Below are 18,598 nucleotides of genomic sequence, written 5' to 3' on the forward strand. Positions count from 1 at the left end.
AATTTTCTTCTGGTTGTTCATCATTTTCCCCCATTTATCCACATTGTAATTTTATAATGGATGTTGAACATTATAAATGTTATGTTGCTGAATAGTTCATTTGTATATTTTTAAATACTTGGACTTTGTTTCAGCACAATAACTTAGTTATTGTGGTTCAATTTTACTCTTTTGACACTTATTTTTATATTTTTGAAGTTCAGTCTAATAATCCTTTAAAATGAATTTAATTTTTACTAAAGTTATATATTCCCTCTGGGGTCTCTGCTGAATGCTCATCAAAAAAAGTTCTTTGCACTTTGGGCTATAGGAATTTGAGCAATTCCTGTACTAAATCTGGAATTTTTTTAAACTTGCTCTTATGTAGTAATTTGTTTTTCCATGGAAGTTGTTCTTTACTGCCTTGTGGAATTTATGGGTTCACATTGCAGGTTAGCATTCAATCAAGGACTTATGAGGACCCCATATGAATTTCTTAAGATAATTCTTTCCATAATTCCCATGTTCTGTTCTGCAAATTTGAACAACTTGGTCCTCTCAGTGCCTCATTAATTCAGCCAACAATGTTGAATCTCTTTCCCTGCCAGTAGCTTAGAAACTGCCTCGAGGTGTGAGTAGGGACAAGGCTCATCTAATGTTTTACCCTTTCTTCAGGAATCAAAGTCTCTGTTTGGTCTCTTACCTAATGTCTGAAGGTAGTCATTTTATATTTAATCCAATTTTCTAATAGATTATAGCCAGAAATATTGTTGCCTCTTCATTTATTTGTTGTCACTTTATGTATTATGAACTGAGAAAGGTGAGTAAAAATCTACTACTATCATATTTGTTTCTCCTTTTATGTTTTAAAATATTATTTGTCATGTCTTGTGTAAGTCTACTTAATGTCAATTTCCTCTAGGTTACAGTTACTATTATGTCTCATCCTTGATCATCTTTCATTTTTCAACTATATGAGTTACTTTTTAAGGTGTATTTCTTGCAGCATAAAATCTAATTTAAGATTCAATCTAAAATTCATTTTGTTGAGATGTTCATATGACTTTGCATTTCCTTCCTAAATTTATTTTTCTAATCATTTCTTTGGGTTTCTTTGCTTATTTGTATAGATTTCTGATACTAAGAAAGGTTTGAATTTTTGTTCTTATAGTCAATTTGTTATTATAAGTTTGTATAAGCATCACTCTATTTCTTTAGAGAAATCATTTCCTCATATGAATAATGATAAAATTATTATATTTTTTCTTCCTTCTCTCTTTCTGTTCCTCCAGCACCTCATTATCTTGCATATGACATACCTTCATGCTCTTACGTATGCTTCCAGTTTGAATACTCTCTGTTTGCTTTGAATGTCTTTTGTTGACTTGATGAGACCATCTGCAAACTAGATGTTTTCCATTTATTTCACCAGTACCTTCATGTATTCACGTGTCATTTCCTTATCATCTAGTTTGATAGATGATAGATTATTTGACAGATTATTAGCTGTGATAATTACAGCTAATAATTTTAACACCACATTTGTTTTTGCTTTTGTACTCTTATTTCTTCAACATATTAGATGTATATAAATATATTTTGATATATTAAATCTTTCAAATGCACACAAGTCTTTTTGTTCTGATTAGTCATTAGGTTTTTGGCTGGGTAAACTGGGTCTTATGTAAAAATCCCTAGTGAGCTTTCTTCATCTGTGATAAATTTTGCTGTCCTTTTTCCACTCATTTGATTCAATTCATTTAAAAACATATTTCATAATCAGGGACAAATATATAGCATAATAAAGAATGACCAAAACTCATAAAATAGTCATTTTATGGGTACTGTGTCTGTTTCTTTTTTTAAAAATTCTTCATGGGATTAAAGTTTCTGTCCCAGAGAGAAGAAAAGTGTATTTCTGCAGATGTTTTTTTGGGATCTGATGTTTTAGGCCAAGTTGGTATTCACATCAGGGAGCTCTTACTGAGTAGCAAGCTCAGCTTCTGTGCTGGCCTCAGTTCCTTGGAAGCCTTTGTTAGTTTTCTGAGTCTATGGATTTTTTTTTGTCTCCTTGTTTCCCTGACATTGACTCTGTGGCAGTTTTCATTATTAATTTTGTGTAATATTCAGAAGGAAAGTAATTTCTGCTTCACACCAGAATGTTGGAATACTGGAAGTTTTTCTTCCCTCCCAATGTAGCTTCTAATTTCTCCATTCCTTTATGAGTACATATCCAAACAATATAATCCAATATTATGTTCCTGTGAAGCAGCTATCTTCTCTTTTCTATTCAGTTATATTGTTCTCATCTATACTATCATCCCACTCCCAATAAGCTCACAAAGTGTAGGTCAGTGCACACTCTAGCATCATGGTTGTCATTCTCCTGGTGGTTGTAATTTGGCCCACATATTTATCCAATTTTCTTCATTTGGATTCCCTAAATGTTTCATTGCCTGTAGTTTTAGTGGATTATAACTCAGAAACAAACAAACATAAAACAACAACAACAACAAATGAGCCTAAGTACATAAGTATACTATCTGAATTGGTATAAAGGTCAGGAGTTGGCACTTGAAAATTTACATATCAAATGTAATGAACCAAAAACCACCAATATGTATTAGAGAATTTTAAAACATGTCAAGAAGATCTGAAGAGAGTATCCTAATGTTGAGATAGTCTGGGGCTTTCATAAAGTTTTATAGTAGATATAGCAATAATTGAAAAGAATTAGGAAATTCTCTCATTATTTCAAATTGTCTATTGTTTGTTATTTTAGAAAAGGAAATAGTATTAAAAATATGATGAAAAAATTACTATAATTTCTCATAACCTAGCATCACTTATGGGATATTTGTACTTTTAATTTATGGGTCCTGTCAAATGGTTTAATGCAAATAAAGCTAAGTTTACAACAACATTCACATACTCCTTATGCTTTGTTTTTTCATCTGTTGCTTGATATATCCTTGGAGAGACTAAAAAGTAAGAAAAAGTCACAACTGTCACAGATAATAGATGCAAAATTTTTGTCATTTAAAGCAATTTAGAAATATGACCAATAATCAATGAATATTTTGGGGGGGTCCACTATGGGTTTCTTTGGTAAAAATAAATTCAAAATCTGTATTACAGACTCCATAAAGATTAAAACATGATTTTTTTCACTTTTCAGATATGATATTGCGACATGGTTACACCACAGACTATTTATTTCTTGGAAATTTTATTTATTCGGTAAGATTACTCTTAAATTAATTAAATCACTTATTTCTAAGTAAAACAAATCACTTTATCAAATGTTATAAGTCAGTATCCTATGAATTCTCTCACTCTAATGTCTTTTCCAAGAAGAAACTATTGTAGCAGTTGCTTATATATATTTCTAGAAATATAAACCTTATTACAAATGTATGTTACCTCCCTCCCTACTTTTTTTGATAAGAAGGAAATGCTTCTCAATATCTCATTTTTTCCCACTATATAGCATGCCTTGCTGATTTCAAATCAGCCCATAAATTTTACATCATCCTTTTAGGGTTGCTTGTATGAGTAACTTGCCATTATTAATTTAGCTAGTCTCCTATTAGTGGACATTACTGTTATTTTTTGTCCTTTGACATTATGAACAATACTACAGAGACTATTCGTATGTGCCCAGAAGTAAGTATATCTGTAGGATAAATTTCTAGGAGCTCAATTTTAGCTATATCAGATGGTAGCATGAATTTTGAAAAACATTACCAAATATTCCCCCAAAGAGTACACGTATTTAGTAATAAGAACATCAATTTCCCTGAGTCCCATGGGCAGTGATCTTATCACACTTCTTCATCCAAAAATGATAGCCTATTGCAGTTTTTGCTTTGAGAGCAATCATATTTGTGTGATTATAAATCAATTCCTTTTTTTTTTCTTTCCATGAACTGCTTGTTGTTGTATTTAGTTCTATTGAGATGTCATTTTTTTTCTTGTTATTGTGTACATATACGTACATACCATTCATCTATTGAGGGAAACCTAGGTTGGTTCCATAGCTTAACTATTGTGAATTGAGCTGCTGTAAACATTGATGTGGCCACATCACTGTAGTATGCTGACTTTAAGTCTTCTGGTTATATATCGAGGAGTGGGAGAGCTGGGTCAAATGGTGATTCCATTCCAAGTTTTCTGAGGAATCTCCATACTACTTTCCATAGCAGTTGCACCAATTTGCATTCCCATCAGCAATGTATGAGTGTACCTTTTCCCCCACATCCTTGCCAACATTTATTTTTGCCTGTATTCTTGATGATTGCCATTCTGACTGGAATGAGATGAAATCTTAGAGTAGATGTGATTTGCATCTCTCTAATTACTAGAGATGTTGAACACTTTTTCATATATTTGTTGATCAATTGTATTTCTTCTTCTGTGAAGTGTCTGTTCTAACAGACATATATAGACTATTTCACCCATCAGCTATGATTCTATACTTGGAAGACCCTAAAAGTTCCATCAGAAAACTCCTAGAACTAGAAAATGAAGTCAGCAAAGTAGCAGGATATATAAATTAACACCCATAAATCAAAGGCATTTCTGTATACCAGTGACAAATCCTCAGAAAGGGAAATGAAGAAAACTGCCCCATTCTCAATAGCCTCAAAAAAATTAAAATACTTGGGAATCAACTTAATGAAAGAGGTGAAAGATCTATATAAAGAAAATTACAGAACCCTAAAGAAATCAAAGAAGACCTTAGAAGATGGAAAGATCTACCTTGCTCTTGTATAGGACAAATTAATATTATCAAAATGACCATACTTCCAAAAGCACTATACAGATTTAATGCAATTCCTATCAAAATCCCAATGTCATTCCTCATATAAATAAAAAAAGCAATCATGAAATTCATCTGGAAAAATAAGAAGCCCAGAATAGCTAAAGCAATTATAAGCAGGAAGAGTGAAGCAGGTGGCATCACTATACCAGACCTTAAACTATACTACAGAGGAATAGTAACAAAAACAGCATGGTATTGGCACCAAAACAGACTTGATAAACCAGTGGTACATAATAGGGGACACAGAGAATAACCCACAAAAATACAATTATCTTATATTAGACAAAGTTGCCAAGAACATGCATTGGAGAAAAGATAGCCTCTTCAACATATGGTGCTGGAAATCCATATGCAACAAAATGAAATTAAACCCCTATCTCTCACCATGCACAAAACTCAAAATGGATCAAGGACTTAGGAATACAACCAGAGACCCTGCGTCTAAGAGAAGAAAAAGTAGGCCCTAATCTCCATCATGTGGGATTAGGCCCCAACTTCCTTAATAAGACTCCTATAGCACAAGAATTAAAATCAAGAATCAATAAATGGGATGGACTCAAACTAAAAAGCTTCTTCTCCACAAAAGAAACAATCTGTGAGATGAATAGAGAGCCTATATCTTGGGAGCAAATCTTTATGTCTCACGCATCAGATAGAGCACTAATTTCTAGGGTATATAAAGAACTCAAAAAGCTAAACACCAAAAAACAAATAACCCAATCGATAAATGGGCCAAGGACCTAAACAGACACTTCTCAGAGGATAATGTACAATCAATTAACAAATACATGAAAAAATGTTCATCATCACTAGCAATTAGAGAAAGCAAATTAAAATCACTCTAAGATTTCCTCTCACTCCAGTCAGAATGGCAGCTATTATGCATCAAACAACAATAAGTGTTGGTGAGGATGTGGGGAAAAGGGTACACTCATACACTGCTGGTGGGACTGCAAATTGATGCAGCCAATATGAAAAGCAGTATGGAGATTTCTTGGAAAATTAGGAATGGAACCACCATTTGACCCAGCTGTCCCTCTCCTCGGTCTATACCCAAAGGATTTAAAAACAGCATACTACAGGGACATAGCCACATCAATGTTTATAGCAGCACAATTCACAATAGCTAAACTGTGGAACCAACCTAGATGCACTTCAATAGATGAATGGATAAAAAAAAATGTGGCATATATACATAATGGAATATTACTCAGCAATAAGAGAATAAAATCATGGCATTTGCAGGTAAATGGTTGTAGTTAAAGAAGATAATGCTAAGTGAAGTTAGCCAATCCCAAAAAACCAAATGCCTCATGTTTTCTTTGATATAAGAAGGCTGATTCATAGTGGGATAGGGAGCGGGAACATGGGAGGAATAGACGAACTCTAGATAGGGCAGAGGGGTTGGAGGGGAAGGGAGGGGGCATGGGGTAATTAATGATGGTAGAATATGATGATCATTATTATCCAAAATAAATGCATGAAGACATGAATTGGTGTGAATAGGCTATGGATACAACCATAGATATCAAAAATTATGCTCTATATATGTAATAAAATTGTAATGCATTCTGCTATCATATATAAATTTTAAAATTTATATAAAATGAATATTTTACCCATCAATGAGCAAATATACTTTTTTCTCAGCAGCATATGGCTCCTTCTCTAAAATAGATCATATCTTATGACACAAAGAAACTCTTAGGTAAATACAGAAATCCATAGAAGATACTCTTTTGATTTATAGTGGTTTCAATTTACCCTGCTCAACTGTATTTTTTTTTATTAATAGCACTCAGATTTCTAGGTAGAGTCAAATCTTTCATGGTATTTATAAAAAAAATAAAAGTAAATATAGGAGCTTATAACATAAGTATTGATTTGAGTCATATGCTAAAGAGTTCCTAAACACGTGCATATATTAGAAAACACTATATCCTCCTTAGAACTAAAACCCAGGAGAACATTTATCAACTTAATGACATTACAGTCCACCAGATGTGAGGATGAACGGGGGTGGGGGGGATGTCAGGAAAGGAGTAGGAGACATGAATTCTAATGGAAATTTTTTTTACATTTTTTATTTTATTGTCTTTGCCTTCCCATCTCAACTCTCACAGTATGTAGTTGTTACTGTTTGTCTGAAAGCTGGGCTGGAGACAACATCTTGGAATAGAGTAAGTATACTTCAGGAGTTTTTCTAAATCCATTGTTGTTACTATGTGCTGACTTACTTTTAATTTTTAGAAAAATAATAAGCTTTTGTTTGTTCTCCATACTCTATTTGATTTTGCATATTCAAATAATGATTTAAACTGGATGAAGGTATATTATTCATCTAATGTCTTTAGGATATTTGTTTTCCTGTTTTACATTTGAAATAGATTCAATTTAGCATACTCTAACTGAGATACTTCATTTACTATTATTATCCAAGTTCAGGATTAATACAGAAAATTTAGCTAACACAGAAATTTAAGTAAATACATATTTTCCATGCCTTTCAATGTGAATGCTATTGTTGACAGTTTGGTTTCTATTCTTTCAGTCTTTTTTCTATGTATGTTAACTTTTTTAAACAAGAATAAAATAATAGCTAGGCCAGAGTACATGTGTAATCCCAGAGACTCAGGAAGCTGAGGAAGGAGTTTGGGGCCAGCCCAGGCTATTTAGACCCTAGTCAACTTCGTAAGACCCTCTCTCAAAATAGAAAAGAAAAAGGACTGGGGTGTAGGTTACTGGTAAAGTGCCCCTGGGTTCAATTCCCAATATCAAAAATGAAAAAAAAAGATTATAATGTAGCTAATGTTTTGTAATTTACTTTTTCACTTAATAATAGTTAACATTTTTCCATCTATTTAATCTGCATAGCTGTTACAGAAGGGGCTGGAAGATGTACTCAGTGATAGAACACTTGCATAGATGCTCATGGCCCTGGGTTTTTTTTTTAAACCACCATAAACAAAGATTTTTTTTTTTGAGAGGAAATAAATTTATATTAGCTTGTAACTTTTTTTTTTTGTACCAAGGATTAAACTCAGGGGCACTTGACCACCGAGCCACATCCCTAGGCCTATTTTGTATTTTTATTTTTTTTTAATTTAGAGACAGGGTCTCACTGAGTTACTTAGCGCCTCACCATTGCTGAAACTGGTTTTGAATTCATGATCCTCCCGTCTCAGTCCCTTGAGTCACTGGGATTGCAGGCATGCGCCACCGTACCCAGCTAGCTTGTCACCTTTTAAGAGCTAAGATGATGTAGTGTATCATGTATTCTCTGATGCAATCAATTTGGAGTTCTGACCACAACAGTATTTCCAACTGGACCTTGATACTCAGTTATGAAAAAACATATTACATTAGCAGCTCATAAAACATACAAGTAATAAGCATGATATTATACCACCTTAACCCCTATGTAAATATAGAAACAATTATTTTCTATTTCTCATTCTAATTGTCAAATCCTCTCCTGTAAAGAATGTTTTCTAGGTTTAGGATCACTTATGTCTGTACATACTGAATCTCAATTTTTTTATTCATAAATATTTCTTTGTTTACTTATTTATTTAAAGTCCATAGCAAAAGTAGCAAAAACGGGGGGGGGGCTTTCTTGTCGCCTGTGTTGCCCCATGTTCCTGCTCTCTACCTCCCATGGAGATTAAGAAGGAGTGTGGTAAAGGAAAAGAAGGCATTGGTTGCCTACCCTGTGGAGATGATGGAGTAGGTGTTCTGGGGCTTCTTCTTGGGAAAGAGGAGGATACTGGAAGTCACCATTTAGGTGCAAGAACTAAGCAGGGCAGAGAGGTAGCAAAATGCCTCTCAAGAGCAGCATGGTGGCTTGCGACCACTCCCGCGTCCCATGAGGAACCCATCTGAAAATACTAAACCATACCGAAATGCCTAGCATTACAGCATCGTGTCAATTACAAGGGAACCATTATGAAGATGCATTGTTGTATGTATGTAAATTTTAAAATTTTAGTTGTAGATGGATACAATACCTTCATTCTATTTATTCATCTTTATGTGGTGCTCGGGATCAAACCCAGTGCCTCACACATGCTAGGCAAGCACTCCACCACTGAGCCGTAACCCCAGCCCCTGCATTGCTGTTTTTTAATTTTCAAAGTTCCCAGTTTTTGCCTGATCCTCTTTTCCACCATCTTCATGTGGAAATCATCTTTAATCATCTTTATGATCACAGGAAGACCCTTTCTAGGACCAGTTCTGTTTACTTTAACCAGAGAGAGGAATCATTTGACTAATAGGTTACCTTTTAAAAGAATGTGAAAAGTTGATTTTGAAGATAACTTACAAACATAGAGTCTGAGAACTGGCAGACTGGTCTTTTCCACTGTTACATTTGTTGTTTGAACATAATTAATCAACAAGCACTACCTAACAGGATGAGAGCACTTGAGCCCATTGTAGAATTTGGCACAAGTTCCCAGACCCAGACATTGGCAGTGATCTTTCCTCCAGTTATCTCTACTAGGCTAATGTGCATCATTCAGTCAATGTCACAATGTCTGCCATTGTCCCAGAGCTACTTGTACAGAACAAGAATGATTTGGTCATTTTTAAAAGATCTCTTCCTGATTTCTGTTCAAATACTTTACTTTTACTGAAAAAGCTCTGAATTAAAAATAGACAAAAGCCGATAGCCTCAGTAAGTCACCCATCACTGTGTGGACTGAGAGTTGGCCGTTTTCACTAAAGACACAGAATGTCACTTGGCTTAGGTAAATGAGGTACCATTGTTTAAGATACATTAACCAGTGGTTCCCTGTTTCTACAGCAAAATATTCTGAAAAAATGTGGAAAAGAAACCCTAAATTTTAAGTGATTGAACAATTATTGATATTTTCTCATGAAAACATCTGAGATGAACAAATGTATTTTGTTAGTTGATATAATTACTACCTCCACCCTTTTAAATAGAAAAGACTCATGCCTCTGTGGTACTCTTCTTTCTGCAGTTTAGTCATGTGGCAATTTGGGGAAGCATAATAAGCTGGATCCTGTTTTTCTCAGTTTACTCTTTCTTCTGGCCCATCTTCTCTGTCGCTCCTGAAATGACAGGACAGGTTAGTCCTACCAACTGTGAGTGTCTTTATATTCCGCATGAAAATTGATCCTCACTAACAATATGAACTGATGCTAACAACTTCCAAAATTATTTAGGAAAAAAAAGTTAAAAATAAGTGTAATGAGAAGAAGTTACTGATTCAACTAAATTCTGACTTACTTATAAAAAATTATTATTATTTTAAGCTATCCATATCAACCACTTTTCCCCAAAATTGTATTTCTTGTGTATATAAGCAATAGTAATGGCTGAATCATCTAAAATAACTAATATTGTAATTTTATTTCTCAAGTAATATGCTATGTGCTCAAATTATTTGTACTTGTAACACATGCATGGAATTAGGAAATTATTATTATTTAAAATGTTTAGAATAGCCATTCTTCAGTTCTCAAAATAGAATACATAGTCTAAACTTCTAAATATTTTAAACCTACATGGAAGTTATATGAAACTTCAGAGCATACTCTAAAAATGTTATGCTTTTTTATATATTTTTAAATTCTACTGTGTTTATGCCTCTTGTAGGCATAGGAATTAGACCACATTCTTATAAAGTGAATCACAGAATTCCATGATATGGGAATTATAGGTGAACTTGGCACAAACCCACTCAATTACTAAGTGAAGAAATGCGAGTCCAGATTTCACTAGCTAAATCCCTGTGTTCTTTCCACTAAACAGCCGTCCCTTTATACCCCTGTCTTTCTCTGGGGATATAGGAAATGATGACTGTACCCCCAGGCTTTGGACAGCCCAATGCCAGTACACAAGAATTATAAAGGATCTTCTTGCTTTAACCCATGACTGAATGGCTGGTATTGAAAGAGATTGAATAAAGAACTGTAAAAACTGTACAACATATAGGAAAGGAATTGTTGGAAAGCATTAGTAAGTAACAAACAGACATAATACTTAAGGGTCTATGATTCTTGGAAGAAGGGACATTTTTAACATTACACTTATTTATGTATCTATAGAGAACATTCTCAAATCGGTTGTCTCTGCTTCCACATTAAGAAATTGGAAAAATAAAATAAAAACCAAGAAGAAATAAAATAATAAAGATTGTGAAATACATGAATAGGCACTTTATCGAAGAATATAAATGAATAGCAAAAAGTAAATGAAAAGATGTTCAACACCATTATTTATTAGGTAAATACAAAATACAAATTAAAACCAAAATGAGATATCAGTATACAACTACTAGGAAGGATAAAATTATAAGAATGAATCACACAACATGTTGGTATGGATGTGGAAGCAAGAAGAATTCTTATGGACTGCTGGTAGAAATATACATTGATAAAACTGTCTTGGAAAGCTGGTTGGCAGTTTCATGCAAGTTTCATCACACACCTTTTGTAAGGTGGGTACCACCTTATACTAAACTCCACTCCCGGGAATTTACTCAAAGTAAATGAAAGTGTATACTAACAGAAAGGCTTGCGCATTAATTTTCATGTCAACTTTATAGTAATGGCTGAAAACTGGAAAACAACCCATATGTCCATAAATGGGTGAATGAATAATCAAATGATGGTATTTCCATACCATAGAATATTATTCAGAGATAAAAAGGAAGAAATTATTGACACATCTAACAACATTGATGAATCTCAAAATGATGATTTTGAGAGAAATAAAGTAGCCCAAGAAAGAAAGAAAAGGAAAAAGTAAGGGAGAAAGAAGAGAAAGAAGAAAGAAGAAACAAATTGTATATGTTTAGCAAGAACTGGCATTTAATCAGCAGCATAAGGGAAGTTATGGGTGTGGTAGATATGTTCTTGATTGGGATAATGATTTCAAGGATATTTGCTATAGTTTTTTTAAATTATTCTTTCTGTATAACATTATGGTATATTTTGACATAATCACAAATGCATGGAATATAATTTTCTTTAATTCACTCCACAGAACATCCCCCTTTCTCCTCTCTCCTTCCTCCTGTTCCTTTCCCTCTTCTCCACTGATCTTTCTGTAATTTATTTTTTTTTAAAGAGAGAGAGAGAGTTTTTTAATATTAGTTTCCGGTAGACAAAAACACCTTCATTTTTTATTTTTATGTGGTGCTGAGGATGGACCCCAGCGCCCCGTGCATGCCAGGCGAGCGTACTACCACTTAAGCCACATCCCCAGCCCTTGTAATTTATATGTAGATTTTTTTAAAGTTACTGTCTTGAGGACATACTTGATGCTGGGATTCACTATTCTATGTTCATATATGTACATATGAACGTTTGGTCAGATTCATTCCACTGTTCTTCCTTTTCCCCCCCTTCCTCCATCCTCTTTGTCTACTCCACTGATCTTTATTTTGATGAAATTCCCTCTCCTTTTTTTTACTTTCTCTCTTTCTTTCCCCTCCCCCACCCCACTAACCCTTTATTTAAAATTAGTTTTCACATATCAGAACCTTTGACTTTATGGGACTGGCTCATTTCACTTAGCATGATAGTCTCCAGTTCCATCTATTTAGCAGAAAATGCCATGATTTCATTCTTATTTATGGATGAGCAATATTCCATTGTGTATATATACCATATTTTGTTCATCATTCACCTGTTGAAGGGCACCTAGATTGGTTCCATAGTTTGGCTACTGTGGATTGTGCTGCTATAAAGATTGATGTGGCTGTGTCACTGAAACAGGCTGATTTTAAGCCTTTTGGGTATATATTGAGGAGTGGGATAACTAGGTCATATAGTGGTTCTATTCCTATAATAGAACCTTCCCCCCACATCCTCACCAACATCATTATTTGTCTTCTTGATAATTGTCTTTCTGTCTGGAGTAATATGAAATTTCAATGTAGTTTTAATTTGCATTTCTCTAGTTGCTAGAGATGTTGAACAATTTTTTATATTTTTGTCTGCAATTTGTGTTTCTTCTTTTGAGAAGTATCTGTTTAGTTTAGTTTGGTTTTGGTTTTGGTTTTAACTTTTTTGAGTTCTTTGTATATCCTGGATATTAATACCCTTATCTGAGAAGCAGGTGGCAAAGATCTTCTCCCATGTTCTCATACTCTTGTTTCCTTTACTTGTGTGGAAATTTTTAAATTTGATGCCATCCCATTTATCGCTTTTTTATTTTATTTCTTTCACTTTAGGAATTGTGTTAAGGAGGTCGGTTCCTGTGCCAAAATGTAATGGCAGGGTTTATGTTCTAATTCCTAGAATTTTCTTTTTTCTTTTTCTTTCTTTTCTTTTTTTTTTTTTTTTTTTTTTTTTTTTTGTACTAAGAATTGAACTCAGGGGCACTTGAACACTGAGCCACATCCCCAGCCCTATTTTGTATTTTATTTAGAGACAGGGTCTCAATAAGTTGCTTAGCACTTTGCTTTTGATAAGGCTGGCTTTGAACTTGCAATCCTCCAGTCTCAGCCTCCTGAGCAATTGGGATTGCAGGCATGTACCACCACGCCCGGCTAATTCCTAGATTTTTGAACCACTTTGAGTTGAGTTTTATGTAGAGTGAGAGACAGGGATCATATTTAATTCTTCTACATATGGATTTCCAGTTTTCCCAAGGCCATTTATTAAAAATGTAAACATACATTTCTCTTTGTTTGGTATTAGATAACTGTATTTATGTGAGTTTGTCTCTGTTTCTTCTATTCTATTCCAGTGGTCTTCTTATCTGTTTTGGTGCCAGTACCATGCTGTTTTTGTTATTATAACTCTTTAGTATATTTTGAGGTCTGGTATGGTGATGCCTCTAGCTTTGCTCTTTTTGCTAATGATTGCTTTGGCTATCATTTTCCCAATGAATTTCAGAACTGCTTTTTCTATTTCTGTGAATAATGTCATTGGAATGTTGATGGTAATTGCATTGAATCTATATAGAATTTGTGGTAGTATGGACATTTTGACATTGTTAGGTCTGCCTCTCCAACAACATGGGAGGTCTTTCCATCTTCTAAGGTTTTCTTCAATTTCTTTCTTTAGAATTCTATCATTTCATTGTAGATATCCTTTACCTCCTTTGTTAGAGTATATTCTTGAGACTATTATGAATGGAATAGTTTTCCTAATTTATTTTTTCAGGAGATTCTTTATTGGAGTATAGGAACACAATTGATTTGAGTGCTTATCTCGTACCCTCCTACTTTGGTGAAGAATTTTAGAAGTCTTCTAGTGAAGTTTTTTGCATATTCTAAATATAGAATCCTGCCATTAACAAACAGAGATAATTTGAGCTCTTCTTTTCCTATTTTTATCCCTTTAATTTCCTTCTCTTACCTAAATATTTTCACCTAAATCATTAAAATTTGGTTTTTGCCTTTATCACTTTATCACTTTTTGCAAAAGTCATAATGAATCATTTACAATCAAATCCAGTGATAACTGGATCTCTCAGCTTGAGTTTCTCCTTTCTCACTTCCACACTGCCCGAGCCCTGTTTCTTAGGATTTTTGATATTCCTCATGACTCATCCAATCCTCTGACTAGTCCTTATCAGACTCAAAGACAGAGCAGAAACTTGAGGTGACATTGACTGTCCAGGGTGGGTTAAATACTGATATAAGACTGGGAGATAGAACACTCTATTTTAACAATCTCATTGGGATAGGACGTACTGTTTGGGGGGCCTATTGGGGTTGTGAAAGAAAGACTCTGCAGTAATTCAAGAGCCACAAAGCGTTGCCCCTTCTTGAAAGAAGACAAGAAAATTTCAAGACAAAAAGTGATAATATTTGTCATCTGTTTGATTCCTGGGCTCTAAGTCTTTACAAGAAAAAGATACCTTCCTCCCAGGTGAAGAATCCCAAACCAATACAATCATATAAAAATTCATGAGGGTTTGGGGAAAATGTCTTGAATTCCTCCCAAAAAATAATTATTAAGCCATTTACAATGTATTATACTTTTCCAGATACAATATACTCCTACAAAAGAAAAATTACCCTACTGAAGACATAAGGATTCTTTAAAGAGTCAGATTATAGCACAGTAGATTAAGGATGAGAAATTAAAATGCCATCTGAAAATGATAATTAAAATAATTTAAAAGAAAAATATGCAAATTTTAAAAGACATTGAAGGAGAAAATACAGATACATTTGATAAAGAACCAAAAAGAAGTTATTTAAAGAAAAATATCTAATCAACTGGTATTATCTGGCTGAATCATTTCTAATTGGGAAAATTGTAGTATGAAATGCATATATTAAAAGAAAGCCTGAAAAAAAATCAACTTAAGCTTCCAACTCCAAAAGCTAGAAAAAGAATCAAACCTCCAGCCAGGTGTGGTGGCACACACGTATAATCCCAGTGGCTCAGGAGACTAACTAAGGAGGATCGCAAGTTCAAAACCAGTCTCAGCAACAGTGAGGTGCTAAGCGACTCAGTGAGACCCTGTCTCTAATAAAATACAAAAAAGGGTTGGGGATGTGGCTCAGTGGTTGAGTGCCCCTGAGCTCAATCCCTGGATCAAAAAAAAAAAAAAAGAATCAAACCTCAGAAAATTAAAAACAGGAAATAAAAACAAGAGATCAATGAATAGGAAACCAATGAATCAGAATCAGCAAAGACCAGATTTGATGCTTTGAAAAGATTCATAAAATTGATGACCCTCTAAACAAGGCTCTTAAGAAAGAATAAGAGAAAACACCATTACCAATGGTCAGTGTATCAATGTCAGTATACCTGACTGCTGGCCCTAGCTCCTGTCCCTCTGCAGTCACACCATGTTCATGTCAAGGCCAGCATCCCCACAGGATGTTCCCAGGCAATGACTGAGACATGGGGATATTAAGATGGGTCTCCTTGGTGACTCTGTCCCTATCAGGCTAACTAAACATTTCTTGACACTGCTAAAATCCCAGGTTCTCCTTCTCTACCTTCTCCTAGCCTCTCTCCTTCCATAGGTGTCCGTCTGGCAATATGGTCTGAAGGCCTTCTCTGCCAATGAAAATCCTGTTGCTGTAAACCTGTCATGGTGTCTTTCTCTTGGTTAAACCAAATTAACACAAATGTCGCAAATGTGTTAAGAGGATTTTATGAGCAACTCTACATAACAATAAATATAAATTGAAAAAATCCACAAGAAATACCAAATACCAAATCTGATAGAACCACAGACCCTGAAGATGTTCTGACAGATGATTGGGAGACCTCAGGCACTCAGCCTCCCCTTCTGTCCATTTGGCAAATACTGGGACAGTATAAGGTAGGAAACTAACACGGGAGAATAACAGAGTACTGAGAAAAATCAGGAGACAAATATTAGAGACTGAGACTTGTTAGGAGTGTAAAGTTAAAGAACACAGCAGGTACTCAGTGGAAAAAAAAAAAAACCTTGGCAAGGGTCAAAGGCAAAGGAGGAATAGAGAGAGCCTCACTGAGTCTCAACTCACATGGTCTCTAATTAAGTAACATAATCAGTCAACAACCAATTAATGTGCTAGGCAAAAGGAAGAGTGAATTCTCTCAGGGAATACAATGGCAAAATTGCTTTACATATAACAGAGCAGTAAGATAATACTGACCTATCCTCGAATTCCTGGGATAGAAACCTACTTGGTCAAAATATTTATTTGATTGCTTGTTTTTAGAATACATTGAATTAATTTTGTTAATACCATCTTTAGTTTTTACACATCTGTGTTGATTTAGCGGTTCTCAGTTTCATACAACTGCCTCCATATCTTTTCTGGCATTGCCAGTTGTGGTGGAGGGGAGGAAATGGATAGCTGTACAGGCACTCAATGTTGACAAAGGCAAAGATTTTTTAACCCATTGTTTATTTCTGTTTCTTTGCAGATAAATATGGTTCTGAGTTGTCCTCACTTCTGGATGGGTTTTTTGTTAGTCCCTACAACCTGCCTGATTCAGAATTTTTTCTGGAAATTGTAAGTTGAAAAAAGAAGTAGTAGCCCAAAAGTTTATTGGCATACTCAACTGCCCTTTTCCAATTGAGTATATGTCTTTCAAACCACACTGAGGATCCCTTTATGCATATGAATGTCACAAGGCTTTTAAGAAAGAAATTGTCTTCTGCTTTCTTGCCAGTGGAGATTTACTGGCCATCAACTTAAATGGGAAAAACATGGGAAGGAAAGTGCACAAGAGGGAATATGAAATTTGTGGTGATATCACCACACTCATGATTTTTTTCCAAACACTGACCCATTTCTTTACTCTTTTGAAGTGTGATTTCAATTTTATCTAATTTATTAGAGTCAAAACCAAATCAGAGGATCACAGATTAAAAACTAAAAGTAATAGTAAGAGGTAAATACTCAATGGAAAAACATTCTTTACTTTGAAAAAAATGGAGTAAAACCCTCTCAAATATAGTTTTCCAAAAATATTTAAATGTTGGTTTAGAGTTTCTCAATTTATTTCAACCAAGTCCATTAAGGGCTGGGGTGGCAGAGGTGGAAGGAACTTTAAACTATATATAATCCCTAATATTAAGGTAAATGATTTATGGAATTACACAGCTTTAAAACAGAAACTTTATAATATGAATTATTACACATATTCTGTAACATGAACAACAAAATTCTAAAACAAATTTCAAACTCATTAACGAACAGAGAAAGGCATATACTGAATGGGATAATATTAATTTTGTTTTTTAAGGTTTAATTCTTCCTTAATTTCTCTATGTATCAGAAAATACAGAATTATTTGTGGAGCCCAAAGTGGAGAACTGAATCTTTCCCAGCATTGCCAGAAAATACATACCATGTTTTCTTCCCTCTCTCCTTCTCCCTCTCCCTTCTACTTGCCTTGCTCTCCGCTCCTTCCCACCCTTCTTCTCTCACTGTGTATCCATATATTATCTCTTCATTCATTCCACCTTCAAAAAGGATTATCTTGTCTGAGAGTCTTAAGAAACCTTTTGAAGAACTCCCTTTATATTTGTATTAACCAAAGTTCACTATGGGAATGGGGCAAAGGTACTGATACATTGGTATTATCCTGAAAGTGGACATGAGGTTTCAGGGGCAGCAATGGACACTCATTACTTACCCATAGCAGTAGCCACATTAGTTCCCCTGGCCCTGATTTTCACCCTTCTGGGTGATGTAGTGAGGAGTGGGTGGAATAGCCTGAAAGTACCAAGTTCATACCATCAAGAGAAAGCCAAAAATAGGAACCTGGGAGTTTGTGTTGGAGAGGGGCATCCATCCTCCAGCCCCTCGAGAGAGAGGAGGGAAACTTTGCTCCTTAATATCAACAAATTCTCCTTGAAAGACAACAGGGAAAGACTGTGGGTCCTAACCCCTTGAATGTAAATACAAGTCTTCAGGGATGAGAACAAAACAAAGGTCTGTGGATTTACAATTCCTGGAATATCTCCGTGGCCCAAGTCTCATCCCTTTTTTGAAATATAAACATTTTGACAAACTTTGTCATGTGAAGAGGTAAAGTTTCTAATTTAATGAACAGTTATGAGCCCTTCTTTGTATTAATAGATTTGTGATCTTGTTTATTAAAAATAATCACAAGGTGGCACATGCCTGTAATCTCAATGACTTGGAAGGTTGAGGCAGGAGGATCACAAGTTCCAGGCCAGCCCTCATCAACTTAGACAGATCCTAAGCAACTCAGCAAGACCCTATCCCAAAATTAAAAGGGCTGGGATGTGGCTCAATGGTAAAGTGTCCCTGGGTTCAACCCCCAGTATCAAAATAAATAACCACAAACTACCTAGAGCTGGGATAAGCACTTACCTCTCATGCT

General features: G+C 34.7%; 1 protein-coding gene and 1 long non-coding RNA gene across 33 annotated transcripts in view; one reads left to right on the plus strand and one right to left on the minus strand.

The window, feature by feature from the left end:
• LOC101976208 (phospholipid-transporting ATPase IB-like) overlaps positions 1-18,598 on the plus strand; it is a 267,727-nt gene that overhangs the window by 233,469 nt on the left and 15,660 nt on the right. For 29 of the 32 annotated variants that reach the window (XM_078015651.1, XM_078015654.1, XM_078015662.1 and 26 more), the window contains 4 exons: positions 3,158-3,219; positions 6,928-6,984; positions 9,790-9,897; positions 16,667-16,755. In XM_078015651.1, the coding sequence (XP_077871777.1) occupies positions 3,158-3,219; positions 6,928-6,984; positions 9,790-9,897; positions 16,667-16,755 (316 nt within the window). Of the gene's footprint in view, positions 1-3,157; positions 3,220-6,927; positions 6,985-9,789; positions 9,914-16,666; positions 16,756-18,598 lie in introns of those variants that run through there. The other 3 variants (XR_013423261.1, XR_013423265.1, XM_078015663.1) reach the window with 3 other exon arrangements.
• Positions 1-18,598, minus strand: part of LOC144365012 (uncharacterized) — a 51,052-nt gene that overhangs the window by 7,250 nt on the left and 25,204 nt on the right. The window contains exon 2 of the long non-coding RNA XR_013423267.1: positions 9,765-9,880. This is a non-coding gene — a long non-coding RNA (uncharacterized LOC144365012). The remainder of the gene's footprint in view (positions 1-9,764; positions 9,881-18,598) is intronic.

Source organism: Ictidomys tridecemlineatus, chromosome 6 (assembly GCF_052094955.1).
Source record: "Ictidomys tridecemlineatus isolate mIctTri1 chromosome 6, mIctTri1.hap1, whole genome shotgun sequence".
NCBI classification, from domain to species: Eukaryota; Metazoa; Chordata; class Mammalia; order Rodentia; family Sciuridae; genus Ictidomys; species Ictidomys tridecemlineatus.